At 44.1% G+C, this 14,230-nt stretch overlaps 1 protein-coding gene across 1 annotated transcript in view; it reads left to right on the top strand.

Annotated features, from left to right (window-relative positions):
* The window catches only part of CEP170 (centrosomal protein 170), a 539,078-nt gene that overhangs the window by 410,556 nt on the left and 114,292 nt on the right, over positions 1-14,230 (top strand). Inside the window, exon 13 of the mRNA XM_056566907.1 lies at positions 31-178. Within this exon, the coding sequence (XP_056422882.1) occupies positions 31-178 (148 nt within the window). The remainder of the gene's footprint in view (positions 1-30; positions 179-14,230) is intronic.

The raw sequence follows: 14,230 nt of genomic DNA, 5'->3' as shown, positions 1-14,230 counted from the left end.
AAATCATTTGTCATGTCTCTTTTTTTCTAGGATCAGTCAAGATTTGGCACTCATTGCACGAGAAATTAATGATGTAGCAGGAGAAATAGATTCAGTGACTTCATCAGGCACTGCACCTAGCACCGCAGTAAGCACTGCAGCTACCACACCTGGTTCAGCTATAGACACCAGAGAGGAGGTAGGAGATCTTCGTAAAGATGCACAGGTTTTTTGTTTTTTGTTATTTGTTATTCTTCTTTGTCTTTTGTTTTTCTTGTACAGTGACCCCCCGACTTATGATGGCCCCGACATATGATCATTTCAACATATGATGGCCTCTCAGAGCCCATCGTATGTTGAAGGCAGCATCGACATATGATGCTGCTGTGTCGGGTCCATCATACAAACAGCTATCTGACAGCGCTGACAACTTCAGCAACTGACAGATAGTTGTTTAATGTGCCCCGTTCTGCCTCCTGTTACTCACATGCTGTCCTGCTAACTCACGCAGGCTTCCACTGTGAGCTCCGTGTAAGCCCCGCCCCCCCAGTGCAGCCATAGCCAATAGCCTGCAGCATCTTGCTGCAGGCATCCAATGAGCTGCTGGCTGCCCTCCCCTTCCTTTCCTATAGAGCTGTAGTCGGCAGGATCGTAATGGAGGACATTCCCCCCTGAAGGTATTTAAAGAACTGTACAGTACTGTATGCGATGTCACACATCACATACAATACATATATACACAATACACCTCATACATCAATGTTTCCCTATCAGTGTGCCTCCAGCTGTTGCAAAACTATAACTCCCAGCATGCCCAGACAGTCAATGGCTGTACATGCATGCTGGGAGTTGTAGTTGTGCATCAGCTGGACGCACCCTGGTTTGTTAAACACTCCCCATACACTCCACATACAATGGTCATCACAGAACCAATTAGCAGTTTCCCATAGAGATATGTATTCAACATACAATGGTTCCAAGGCCCCAGAACCAATTACCATTTTTACATAGACATATGTACTCGACATATGATGGTTTCAACATATGATGGTTCTCCTGGAGTTGAGGAACCACTGTATTTTCTATTCTTTTTGTTATCGATTTCTTTTACTTTTATGGTTTAAAGGTTTGCTTTAATTTTTGAATATAAAATGTCACATTTTGCATTTCCTTCCATTGCATCAGGTGAATAAAGTAGGGCTGCAATTAATAATTATTTGACTGTTTATTGTTTTGATTAATTGACTAATTGGATAAAAATAACCATAGTGGAAAAGAAGATAATGGCCCTTATTTACTAAGAGTGGAGTGTAGGTTTCTTTGTGGGTTTTAATTCCCTACAATTAATTTTCCATGGTATTTACTAAGGTTTCCCTACATTTTCACCACTTTCCCTACACTTTGCTTTTTTTATACGTGCTCTGATCTGTAGGGTTTTCCTTAGTAAATATTTTCCTTAATAAATATTTTGGGGTTTTGTGAAAATGTCGGAAATTCGCCCCTTTTGGGAGACCATGCCCCCTTTTCCCCAGCGGCCATACCCCTTTTTCGCGTTTTCTTAGCAAAATGGAGGGTTAGTCGGTGTTTTTTCAATTCTGGCGCAAAATCTGGCGCAATGTGACAGAATCTGGTGCACAACCCGACAAAACATGTCGGGTTTGCAATAGTAAATGATGGACAATTTATGTGTTAGATTAGGGAGAGGATCGGCCTGAAGGTCTTGTGTGTGTTTTAGGTAAGGAATGCATTGTGTGTTATGAGAGTTTGTGGGGTCGGCTAGATGCTCAGCTTTGCGGAGGCTGAGAAGAGTAGTTTTTTATTATCTCTGAATATGTATAATAATTATTTTAAATATAATTTTCCTTTTTTTTTTTTTTTTCTTGTAAGGGATTCTTACCTTTGGCCAGATAGGAGGTCAGCACATTCCCTGGTTGTCCATCCTATGTGCTAGAGCCTTGCATTGGGATTGGAATCCTGCGAGACCCAATAAAAAAGCCTACTGGCTGAAATGAGGCTGCACATAGTGGCTGTGGTTTCTGTCACGACCACAGTGCTCTCTGCTGACACCTCTGTTCATTTTAGGAAATGTCCAGAGCAGCATATGTTTGCTCTGGGGGTTTTTTCCTGCTCTGGACAGTTCCTAAAATGGACAGAGGTGTCAGCAGAGAGCACTGTGTGGTTGTGACAGAAAAGAAATCCAAAAAGAATAGAATTTCCTCTGTAGTATACAGCCGATAATATGTACTGGAAGGATTAAGATTTTTTTAATAGAAGTAATTTACAAATCTTTTTAACTTTCTGGCATCAGCTGATTTAAAAAAATAAAATAAAGTTTTTCACCCTAGTACCCCTTTAACCCCTTAAAGACACAGCCCATTTTCACCTTAAGGACCAGAGTGTTTTTTGCTCATGTGACCACTGTCACTTTATGCATTAATAACTCTTGGATGCTTTTACCGATTATTCTGATTCCGAGACAGTTTTTTCGTGACATATTCTACTTTAACACAGTGGTTTTCATCGATACTTGCATCCTTTTTTGGTGAAAAATCCCCACATTTCATGAAAATTTAGAAAATTTAGCATTTTTCTAAATTTGAATTTCTCTGCTTGTAAGGAAAATGGATATTCAACATACATTATATATTGATTCACATATACAATATGTCTACTTTATATTTGCATCATAGAGTTTGCATGTTTTTACTTTTGAAAGACATCAGAGAGCTTCAAAGTTCAGCAGCAATTTTCCAATTTTTCACAACATTTTCAAAATCTAAATTTTTCAGGGACCAGTTCAGTTTTGAAGTGGATTTGAGGGGTCTTCATATTAGGAATACCCCATAAATGACCCCATTATAAAAACAGCACCCCCCCCCCCCAAAGTATTCAAAATGACATTCTGAAAGTGTGTTAACCCTTTAGGTGTTTCATAGGAATAGCAGCAAGGTGAAGGAGAAAATTCAAAATCTTCATTTTTTACACTCGCATGTTCTTGAAGACCCAGTTTTTTAAAGGGGTAAAAGGAGAAAAAGACCTCCAAAATATGTAACCCAATTTCTCTTGAGTAAGGAAATACATCATATGTGGATGTCAAGTGCTCTGTGGGTGCACTACAAGGCTCAGAAGGGAAGGAGCGACAATGGTATTTTGGAGAGTAAGTTTTTCTGAAATGGCTTTGGGGGGGCATGTCACATTTAGGAAGGCCCTATGGTGCCAGAACAGCGGGGAAAAAAAACATGACATACTATTTTGGAAACTACACCCCTGAAGGAACGTAACAAGGGGTCCAGTGAGCCTTAACACCCCACAGGTGTTTGACGACTTTTCGTTAAAGTCGGATGTATAAAAAAAAAATTTCACTAAATTTCATTTACGTTTTACATTTTTACTAGGAGTTATAGGAGAAAATGCCCCCCAGAATGTGTAACCCCTGTGGAGTGTTAAGGCTCACTATACCGCTTGTTACGTTCCTTGAGGGGTGTAGTTTCCAAAATAGTATGTCATGTTTTTTTTCCCCGCTGTTCTGGCACCATAGGGCCTTCCTAAATGTGACATGCCCCCCCAAAGCCATTTCAGAAAAACTTACTCTCCAAAATACCATTGTCGCTCCTTCCCTTCTGAGCCTTGTAGTGCACCCACAGAGCACTTGACATCCACATATGAGGGGTGTAGTTTCTTTTTTTTTTTCCGGGTCACCAGGGACCCGTTTGGTCCGGAATAGCTGCAAATCGCTGGTCTCAATTGACCGGCTATTTGCGACGATTGCTGACATGGGGGGGGGGTCAGGACCCCCTTGGGTGATGTGCCGGGATGGCTGCTGATAGATATCAGCAGTCATCCCGTTCCGATCACCACGTCTGGAGATGCGGTGATCAAGGAGAGCTGCACCGTATTGTACGGCACTGTGCACTAAGTACTTCTTAGCAGCACCGTACATTTAGGGCGCATTTCCTTAATTAAAAGTGGCAGTGGCGCCAGCAGGCTGTTCGGGATCTGCAGGATTTTTTACCCCTTCCCTACCCATCACATACCTGTACATCATGGATCGGGTGGGCTGACATGACGGGGGCCCGCGGGTCAGGTCCATGTCATGACCGGGAGATGTCCGCTATCAGCAGCGGACATCTGCCGGTAGTCACGGACATGGGAGATTGCGCCGATGTCTGTCATTTAGCTGTTTTAATACCGTGATCTATACGGATCACTGCATTTAAACATTAAATGCCACTATTCTCTGGTGTCTAGTGGCCCCATAGGACTATGGCTTGCTAGGGAAGCCCGAGGTCTTACCGTGTCCTCGGCGTCTTCTCTGGCTCTGAGATTGCTTAGGGCTCCCTTTTGGCAGCCCTAAGCAATCGAGCACAGATTTCATAGATCAATGAAATGCAATAGCATTACATTGATCTATGTAAGCCATCTGATGATGGCATATGTTAGGCCCCAAGGGGGGCCAAAAAGTGTGTGTAGAAAAAGTAAGAAAATGTTTTAAAAAATATAATAATAGATATAATAATAAAACATTTAAATCACCCCCCTTTTCCCATTTTTTTTATAAAACACTGTACTAACAAAATACATACACATATTTGGTATCGTTGAGTGCGTAATTGTCCAAGTAATTAAATTATTGTGTTTCTGATCCTGCATGTTGAACGGCGTAATCGCAAAAAAAATCCAAACACCAAAATTGCAGATTTTTTGTTACATTACATCCCAAAAAAATCTTAATAAAAAGTGATCAAAAAGCCAGAACTACACAAAAGTGTTACCATTAAAAACTACAGCTCATGCTGCAAAAAAACAATCCCACATCCATGGTTGGAAAAATACAAAAGTTATAGGGGTGAGAACATGGTAATGAACAAAGTTTTTTTTTTTTTTTTTTTTTAACCATAAAACAAAACAAAAATATTCAAGTTTGGTATCATTGGAATCATACTGATTCATAGAATAAATATGGAATTTCAGATTTACCGCATTTTGAACTCCCAAAAAATGATTGCCCTACAAACTTGTGCAATGCCATATTTTTTTATTATTTTGCCCTGCATATAACTTTTTTTCTGGCTTTGTAATTCATTGTATGATAATAAAAAGTGAATCAGTGGAAAGTCCAACTCGTCACACAGAAGATAAGCCGCAAAACAACTTTGTCATTCGAAAAATAAAAAAGTTATGGGTCTTAGAATGTAAGGAGGAAAAAAACGTGAGCCAGAAATCAAAATTTGCTGGGCCATGAAGGGGTTAAATCAGTTAGCCGTCGCGGCTGCCATCACTCACATTTTAATTCCCCCACCTACCTCCTCTTTGCCCTCCCACCAATCATCTTGCTGTTACCTGTCGTGTGTCTTCCGGTGGGCTCCCGCAGGCTCAGATACAGGGTCTCGGTGGGTCCACTTCAACTGACGAGTCACATCCTCCCGCCCTGCAGCATGACATCAGCGTCGTCACTCGTCAGTGCAGCGCAGAGGACGTCAGACCAGCCGTGACCCTGCACCTGAGCCCTCGAGAGCCCACCGGAAGACACAGGACAGGTAACATAGTAACATAGCTTGTAAGGTTGAAAAAAGACAAGAGTCCATCGAGTTCAACCTAAAACCCTACTGTGTTGATCCAGAGGAAGGAAAGAAAAAAAAAGCATGAGGCCCCAATATGGCGATCAGAATAAATCCCTTGATCAACTTTCTATTCCCATAAATCTAGTATTCATAACCTGTAATATTATATTTTTCCAGAAAATCATCCATGAACTTGTTTTTTGAGTCAGACATCACAACATCATGTGACAGTGAGCTCTTACAGTAAAAAAATCTGTCTTTGATGATGGTGAAACCTTCTGTCCTCTAGACGTAGAGGATGCACCCTTGTCATGGTTATCAGCCTAGGTATAAAAAGATCACTAGAAAGATCTCTGTACTGACCATTCATATATTTGTACAATGTGATCATTGACCCCTAAGACGTCTTTTCTCTAAAGTAAATAACCCTGAGCTTGATAACCTGTCTTGGTACTGTAATCCTCCCATACCATCAATTATCTTTGTTGCCCTCCTCTGCACCCTCTCCGGTTCAGCCATGTACTACTCCATATGTGGTCTCACTATTGTTTTATACAGAGGCAAAACTATGTCCCTATATCTTGTCTCTATGCCTCTCTTGATACATCCCATGACATTGTTAGCCTTGGCAGCCACTGCCTGGCACTGATCACTAAAGTAGAGTTTACTGTCCACCAGTACCCACAAGTCTTTTTCAGTAGAAGTTTTACCTAATGTCTTATTATTTAGCACATGTTTGTACATTTTGTTTTTTATGGCCCAAGCCCAACCTTACATTTATCCACATTAAACTTAATTTGCCATGTTTGTGCCCAAGCCTCCAGCTTCCCCAGATTCCTCTGTAATATTATGTTATAATTCTCTGTGGTGATCACCCTACTCAGTTTGGTATCAATCAGGTTTATTATAAACCCTTTGCAAGAGAACTGACCGTGTGCCAACACGTCTTCTGATTGCATTGATCTGCTACGTGCACCGGGTTAGCTGCAATGCTGACCGTTTCGTTGTGTTCCTACCCAGTTTCGTGTCATATGCCAATATAGAAATTCTACTTTGCAATCTCTCTACAAGGTCATTAATAAAAATATTGAAAAAATGAAGACACAGTACTGACCCCTGTGGTACCCCACTAGTAACTAGTCACCCAACCAGAGTAAGTTCCATTGATACCTATCCTCTACTTCCGGTTACTAAGCCAGTTGCTAAGCCATTTACATATATCCTCCCTAATCCCAGCATCCTCATTTTATGTACTAACCTTTTGTGTGGCACAGTATCAAATGCCTTGGAAGAGTCCAGATATATACAGCTTCACCCCGATCCAATCTATAACTGACCTCCTCATAGAAGCTGATCAGATTAGTCTGACAGGACCCATCCCGCATAAACCCATGCTGTTGCTGTGTCAGAAGGTTGTTTTCATTAAGATACTAACTGAGTACCCAGCGCTGCCCGGTTTTTCCTACCTTATCCTTGTGGGGGAGGAGAAGAAACAAAGGAGGAAGCTTTTGTCCTCACATGCCGTCTCTTAATCCTGAACACATATCCCCTCCTCATATCCCGACCCCAAATCCCCTCCTCATATTCTGACCCCATATCCTATCCTCATATTTTATCCTCATATCGCGTCCCCATATCCCATCCTCATATCCTGTCCTCATATCCCATACTCTAATACTCACTTCTAATCCTCATATCCCGTTCTCAGGTGGGGCTGAGTTGTGATGAAGATATTGGAAGCTGAAAATAAAAAAGGGATGTGGCTTAAAGGGTTGGGCGTATTTTTGCAAGATGTAGGTGGAAAGTGTGGCTTGCCAGCCGGACTGACGCAATCACCAGGAGATGCAGAGCGGAGCTTGTGAAGTAATGTAACGGAAGTCCCATAAACTTGCATGGGACTTGAAACAAAAACTCCATCCTTCACATATGGGGGTAGGTTAGAGTTAATTTAACTATTATATATATTTTTATTCCAAACATTGGAAGAAATGATCTCCCGGGAATATAGTGCAATCAGCGGTGCTCTCCTCTCGGTAAGGACAGGTTAATAAATGATAACCGGCAAGGAACGGACTGCACTACCTCGACCCAGCCGGGTCTGAATCGGATGTGATACTCGGGCCGTCTCCCCGTGCTGATTGCACTATATTACCGGGAGATCATTTCTTCCAATCTTGGGATTTTACAAGACCGTCCACCAGCTGGACACGGGACCTGTGCAAGCTGCACTCCTCAACATACCACTCATTGTGGAATCAAGCAAGCTGTGGTGTTGTGCTCACCAATAGGTGAGCAAACCTAGACTTATTCTTCATATCTTTCTCCTTACATGGTTAATTGCGCTTAGATGCGCATCGGTCTGTCTGTTTTTGTGTATTTTCATATTGATATATTTTTATTTGACATATAAGTAACATGTTGCTAAGTATCAAAATATCTCCAGCCGTACGGAAGTTATGTTGGAACATACATTTCCAATAGATTTGCATTGGACTTTAACCCCTTAAGGACCAAGGGCGTACAGGTACGCCTTTGCTCCCTGGTACTTAAGGACCAAAGGCGTACCTGTACGCCCGTGGGAATTTCGGTCCCCGCCGCGCGCCGGGGCGGGGACCGGGCCGGGGTGACTGCTGATATCTATCAGCAGGCACCCCGCGCAAATGCCCAGGGGGGTCACTAGACCCCCCCATAGTCGGCGATCGGCGCAAATCGCAAGTGAATTCACACTTGCGATTTGCGCCGATTCCGGGTCATTACGGGTCTGTAGCGATAGGAGTGAGGTGGCAGGGTTGCCACCCCTCCTATATCTGCTATTGGTGGTCTAGACGCGACCACCAATAGCAGATCGGGGGCGGAGGGGTTTACTTTCGGTTTCTCCGTTCTGCCCACTTACTCCACTACTCCACTCCACTTACCCATCGGCGACGGCAGCGGGCGACGATCGGCGTAAGAAGAGGACCGCGACGCAGCTTCCTGGATCCAACGGAAGCCGGTGAGTTACTTAGCAACAACTAGAGGGCTACAGTCTGAGACCACTATAGTGGTCTCTAAACTGTAACCCTCTAAATGTTGCAAAACTACAACTCCCAGCATGCCCAGAGAGCTGTTAAGGCTTGCAGTTTAGCAACAGCTGGAGGTCTACAGTTTGAGACCACTGCAAAGTGATCTCTATACTGTGCACCTCCAGATCTTGCAAAACTACAACTCCCAGCATGCCCAGACTCTGGGCATGCTGGGAGTTGTAGTTTTGCAACATCTGGAGGTCCACAGTTTGGAGACCACTGTGCAGTGGTCTCTAAACTATAGCTCTCCAGATGTTGCAAAACTGCAACTCCCAGCATGCCTAAACAGCAAACAGCTGTCTCTGCATGCTGGGAGTTGTAGTTGCGATCCCTCCAGCTGTTGCATAACTACATCTCCTATCCTGACTAAGAGTTGTCTCTTCCTTCCTGTGCCACGTTACACCTCAGCAGCCTGTGTAGATGAGTCGTATCAGGGGTGGCGACCTGGGTGCAGCCTGCCGCAGCAAGTCCATCCCACTTTGCGGGGGGCTCTGGTGAAAACCAGCGGCACCTTATAGTCCGCTCCCTGGTATGGCCCACGTCATCATCCACACAGGTACAGCGGATCCACTTCACCTCAGCCGTAACAGTAAGATCTGCCCATGGATCCCGCCAAGGTGTCACTGCCAAGTGTCGAGGATCTCTCTTCAATTGTGGCTCAACAGTCGCAACAGCTGGCTCAACAGGCTCAGCAGCTGAATCAGCTGTCCACCATGATGCAGCAGCTCCTCACCGTACAGCAGCAGCAACAACCCCCTCCTGCGGCTCCTTCAAGGACGGCAACTTCTGGGACATCTCTTGGTCCCAAGCTTCGTTTGTCTCTGCCCAGCAAGTATGAAGGGAACCCTAAATCTTGCAGAGGCTTCGTTACCCAGTGCTCTATGCACATGGAACTCTTGTCTGATCAGTTCCCGTCTGAGCATGCTAAAGTGGCTTTTCTGGTGAGCCTTATTTCCGGTCTCTGGGACAAAGGAAATCCTGTGACGTCCAATCTGCAAGCTTTCCTGTCAGAATTCCACAGTATCTTCGAGTCTTCCTCGGCAGAAACCGCGTTTCTGAATCACTGTCAAGGGGATTCCTCCGTTGGCGACTATACGGTCCAATTCCGGGAATGATGCGGCCCTGTGTGGGACTGGCAACGCAGGACCCACCATCTTCTCTGTGTGAATTGATTCTGCTGGCTATGCATTGATGTGCATTTTTATGAGAGGCAAGAGGAGCTCCGTCAAGAACGTGAACCTGCCCATCCACGCTGTCTTGCCCATTTGGCTCCGGTCTTTCAGCGGCCACCTCTGCCTACTTCTTTGCCTTCTTCAGAAGAGCCCATGCAAGTGGATCAAGTTCACCTGTCTCTACAAGAGAGGTCACACCGTCGAGAAGAGAATCTGTGCCTGTACTGTGCCAGCCTGGAGCATTTTCGCAATGATTGCCCTCTTAGGCCTCAGCATGTACGCACTTAGGGCACGTGGGAGAGGCGTCCCTAGGTATGAATACTCCCTCTCCTCGCTTATGCATGCCAGTCCAGCTCTTCTCCTCGTCCGGTTCCTCATTCCCTGTTTCTGCTTTTGTGGACTCAGGTTCAGCAGGGAACTTCATGGATTCCTCTCTAGTCCATTTTGCAAGGTCTCTGTACATCTCTACTATCAACGGAGAATGCCTGAATTCCGCTGTGAGATTTATCACTGAACCTCTGAAGATGCAAGTGGGCGCACAAGGAGTGGATCAAGTTCTATGTGCTTCCTCACTCTTCTTCCGCAGTTCTCTTCGGTCTGCCGTGGCTGCAACACCATTCCCCTTGTTCTTGATTGCCGCTCCGGGGATGTTTCCTGTTGGGGTCAAGATTTCCGGAACCACTGTCTGGTGACTATTCAACTGAAGAATCCAATTCCTTGTCCCTCTCTGCCGGGTCTGCCGACTTCGCTGATATGTTTTGCGAGAAGCAAGCAGAGAGTCTTCCTCCACATCGATCCTACGATTTTCCAATTGATCTTCTGTTTGGTTTTCGCCCACTCAGGGAAGAATCTATCCTTTGTCAGCTCCTGAGACTAAGGCCATGTCAGAATACATCAGTTAGGATCTTCTGAAGTGCTTCATTCAGAAGTCTACCTCTCCTGCCAGAGTTTTTTTTCTTTGTAGAGGAATAGGACGGTTCTCTCCATCCCTGCATTGATTACCGGGGACTTAATAAGATCACCATCAAGAACCGGTATCTTGATCTTCATCGCACTCATGTGCGACGAGTCCTGTGATGCCTTCGGAGCAACCTCCTCTATGCCAAGCTTGAGAAATGCCTCTTCGAGAAAACCAGTCTGCTGTTCCCTTGCTATATTGTCTCCAACCAAGGTCTCCAGATGGACCCTGACAAACAGTCTTCGGTCCTACACTGGCCTCGACCTTCGGGCCTGCTGTCTATTTAACGCTTCCTTGGCTTTGCCAACTACTATCGGCAGTTCGTTCCTCACTTCTCTACCCTGGTAGCTCTGATAGTGGCACTTGCCAAGAAGGGTGCTAATCCCAAGTCCTGGCCATCTGCAGCGGAAGAAGCATTCTCTCGGTTGAAGTCGGCATTTGCCACTTAGCCCTTGATAAAGCCACAGCCTGTGGCGAAACGTCGGGCGGGCGGGCAATGTGTTAGATTTTTAATTGTCTCACACTATAGATTGTGGACTGCAGCCACAATCTATCTTTTCAATTCACTTAATATAGCATGCAGTGTCATGCCAATCAATGTATTATGGATCAATATGTGTGAGGTTATTTTAATCTTGGCTCATTAAACGTTAAGTTTTATATTGGGTGGGAAATTTAGGGTCTTAGTGACCGCTTAGCGGTCAAATGTTAATAATAATGGCATTTGCCACCACACCCGTCCTGAGGAGACCTGACCCTGACAAGCCCTTCTTCCTCGAGGTGAATGCCTCTTCTGTAGGGGCCGGAGCAGTCTTAAACCAGAAATCCTCCAAGGGCAAATCGGTGACCTGCGGATTCTTTTAGAAATCATTTTCTGCTGCTGAGAGCAATTATACCATCAGAGATCGTGAGCTCTTAGCCATTAAGGTAGCCCTTGAAGAATAGTGTCGCCTGTTAGAAGGATCAGCTCATCCTGTCACTATCTATTCGGACCATGAAAATCTTCTATTTACAGTCCACACAACGTCTGAACCCCCAGAGCCTCCAATGTGGTGGACCAGGATTCTACGCCTCGTCATATTGAGTCTCCTGATCGACTGATTTTGGCAGCTCCGATCAATTTTCAGAAAGTTCCCCCAGGAAAGACTTTTGTACCAACTCGCCTTAGAGCTAAGGTGTTGAACTGGGGACACTCCTCTCTTCTGGCCGAGCATGCAGGAATTCGAAAGTCTATTTTGCTCATCTCCCGTCATTACCGGTAGCCGAACCTGGAGCTGAATTTGTCTGTTCCTGCGCTGTGCCCATGACAAAACCCCTCGTAAAAAGCCGGCGGGTCTTTTACAGCCTCTGCACGTCCCTGAGTGTCCTTGAACCCACATAGCCATGGACTTCATCACTGATCTGCCTTCTTCCTCCACTTGCACAGTCATTGGGGTGGTCATTGATCTATTCTCTAAGATGGCTCATTTTATTCCACTGCCTGGACTTCCCTCGGCTCCTCAGTTGGCAGATCAATTCCTCCAACATATTTACCACCTGCATGGTCAACCGCTTCACATCCTGTCTGACAGAGGGGTTAAGTTCATCTCCAAATTTTGGCAGGCCATCTGTTCTCACCTCAAGGTCAGATTGGACTTTTCACCGGCATATCACCCGCAAACCAATGGCCAGGTAGAGCGGTGAGACAAATTCTTGGGGAGTATCTTCGCCATTTTGTTTCTGCCCAGCAGGACAATTGGTCCAAACTGTTATTTTGGGTGGAGTTCTCCTACCAACCATCAAGATTCTGAATCTACAAGAACCTCTCCGTTCTTTGTTGTCTACTGTCGCCATCCTCATCCTCCTCTTCCTCTACCAGCAGTTGATGTTCTGGTTTGGGACTTCCAAGCCATTTGGCAGGATACCCTGTGCTCTTTAGCTCTCGCCTCCTCCCGCATGAAGTCCCAGGCAGACAAGAAAAGGACATCACCAACAGTTTTTCTCCAGGGGACAAGGTTTTGCAAAATTTCTTTCAAAGTCTTGCGCCAAATTAACCCGGTTTCTTACAAACTGCCTCCTTCCCTTCGCATTACGAACTCCTTTCATGTCTCCCTCCTTAACCCCTTGGGGACAGAGCCCATTATGACCCTAAGGACGGGAGCATTTTTTTTTTTTCAAATCTAACCTCTATCACTTTATGCAACTCTGGGATGCTTTTACTTATAAATTTGATTTCGAGACAGTTTTTTTGTGACATATTCTACTTTATGTTAATGGTAAATTTTCGATACTTAAATTTTCTTGGTGAAATATGCAAAAATTTCAGGAAAAATTTAAAAGTGTTACATTTTTCTAACTTTGAAGCTCTCTGCTAGTAAGGAAAAGGGACATGTCAAATAAATTACACATTGATTCACATATACAATATGATTACTTTATGTTGTCATCATAAACTTGACATGTTTTTACTTTTTGAAGACATCAGAGGGCTTTAAAGAGGGCTTCAAAGTTAAGTTTTGAAGTGAATATGAGGGTATTTATGTTGGAAATTCCCTATAATGGACCCCAATATGAAAACTGCACCCCTCAAAGTATTCAAAATGACATTCAAAAAGTTTGTTAACCCTTTAGGTGTTTCACAGGAATAGCAGCAAAATGGAGGAGAAGAATCTAAATCTACATTTTTTACACTGACATGTTATTTTAGCCCCATTTTTTTTTCATTTTTACAAGAGGTAAAAAGACCCCCCCCCCCCCCCAAAAAAAAAAAACAAACTTGTAATTAATTTTCTCTCGAGAAAGGAAATACCTCATATGTGGATGTAAAGTGCTCTGTGGGCACTAGAGGGCTCAGAAGGGAAGGAGCAACAATGGCATTTTGGAGAGCGAATTTTTTCTGAAATGGTTTTTGGGGGGCATGTTGCATTTAGGAAGCCCCCATGATGCCAGAACAGTAAAAAAAACACATGGCACACTGGCACACTATTTTGGAAACTACACCCCTCAAGGCATGTAACATGGGGTAAATTGAGTCTTTATACCCCACAGGTGATTGACGAACTTTCGTTAAAGTGGAACGTGAAAATTAAAAATTAAATTTTTAACACTAAAATGCTCGTGTTACCCCAAACTTTTCATTTTCACAAGGAGTAATAGGAGAAAATGCCCCCCAAAATGTGTAACCCCATTTCTCTCGAGCAAGGAAATACTTCATAAAGTGCTCTGTGGGTGCCCTAGAGGGCTCAGAAGGGAAGGAGCGACATTGGGCTTTTGGAAAGCGAATTTTGCTGAAATGGTTTTTGGGTGCATTGTCGTATTTAGGAAGCCCCATGATGCCAGAACAGTAAAAAAATAAAAAATAAAATAAAAAACACACATGGTACACTATTTTGGAAACTAAACCCTTCAAGGAACGTAACAAGGGGTACAGTGAGCCTTAACACCCCACAGGTGATTGACAAACTTTTGTTAAAGCGGGACGTAAAAATAAAAAAAACAGTTTCTTTTTTCAATAAAATG

This window comes from Hyla sarda, chromosome 3, assembly GCF_029499605.1.
Source record: "Hyla sarda isolate aHylSar1 chromosome 3, aHylSar1.hap1, whole genome shotgun sequence".
NCBI classification, from domain to species: domain Eukaryota; kingdom Metazoa; phylum Chordata; class Amphibia; order Anura; family Hylidae; genus Hyla; species Hyla sarda.
This window is presented reverse-complemented; position numbering and strand designations above follow the sequence as displayed.